Source organism: Triticum aestivum, chromosome 4D, assembly GCF_018294505.1.
Source record: "Triticum aestivum cultivar Chinese Spring chromosome 4D, IWGSC CS RefSeq v2.1, whole genome shotgun sequence".
In the NCBI taxonomy this organism is placed as follows: Eukaryota; Viridiplantae; Streptophyta; class Magnoliopsida; order Poales; family Poaceae; genus Triticum; species Triticum aestivum.
In genome coordinates this window covers 292098330-292099256 of record NC_057805.1, presented here as the reverse complement: position 1 = coordinate 292099256, position 927 = coordinate 292098330, and the positions used below count along the sequence as shown (strand labels likewise).

Genomic DNA, 927 nt, shown 5'->3' with positions numbered 1-927 from the left:
GCTATGAAGCTGACCCCACAGGATTTTACTTCTTGCTTCGTCTCTGAGGATTATGGAGGCACCAAATATGACGATTTTGTGTGCCTCTGGCTGCAGCCTTGACATCCATATGGAGCATGCATTTACAATATGAAGGGTGCTAATATGGTGGCTCCTGGGGTAAGATGCAAAAGCTAGCTGTCCAAAAGAAGAAAAAGCACTGAAAACACCAATTAATCGTGCATATAGTAGTATACAAGACTCTGTCACTTCAATTTTGTTCCATCCACATAAGAGTGCTGAACCTGCAGGTCGTGCATCGACCGTCACCCAGAACATCACAAAGTGGGCAAAGAACAAAGAACAACCCCACAACTAGAGGACGGAGCAGAGCTGCTGCAGCCTGCGGGATTAAATGGGGCGGTGGTCCGGCTAGTCGCGGCATTGGCTGATAGCGGAGCAGCCGCGCGAGTAGGGGTTGGCGACGGCGCCCGGATGGCAGTTGTAGTAGGACGCGCCCGGCACGGAACACGGCACCGAGTCCCTCATCAGCGCGGAGTAGCTGATGTACTGCGTAGGGTAGCCGCCGCCGTCCTCCTCTTCCTCCGCGTAGACAAGGCGCCGCCTGAGCCCAAACACGTCGTCGTGCTCGCGCTCGCGTTCGTGCAGGCACTCCTCCACCGTGCCTTGGCAGGAGATGGGTCCCGGACGCATCCACCCCGCCACATCCGCCGTGCGCCCCTGGACGACGAGCTCCACCGCCGCCGCGGCCGCTGTGGCAGAGGCGACGAGCGTGGCTACGAACAGGAGCAGCGTTTGCCGTGCCATGGTTGACGAGAGAGCGGCAATGGAGGCTGCAGCGCTCTGGGATGCGTGGGGTGGTGGAGCCAGGACAGGAGCGAGCGTGCCGCAGTCGACCTTGGGCGGTGCAGCAACAGAGGAAGGGGG

At 59.0% G+C, this 927-nt stretch overlaps 1 protein-coding gene across 1 annotated transcript; it reads right to left on the bottom strand.

The window, feature by feature from the left end:
- Positions 1-245: 245 nt before the first annotated feature.
- On the bottom strand, positions 246-927 carry LOC123099917 (protein RALF-like 33). Its single transcript, XM_044521937.1, has one exon. The coding sequence runs from the start codon at positions 805-807 to the stop codon at positions 412-414; it is 396 nt and encodes a 131-aa protein (XP_044377872.1). The 5' UTR covers positions 808-927; the 3' UTR covers positions 246-411.

Excerpts from the sequence above, each read along its gene's own strand:
- LOC123099917 (XM_044521937.1), bottom strand. The coding sequence starts at position 807 with ATGGCACGGCAAACGCTGCTCCTGTTCGTAGCCACGCTCGTCGCCTCT.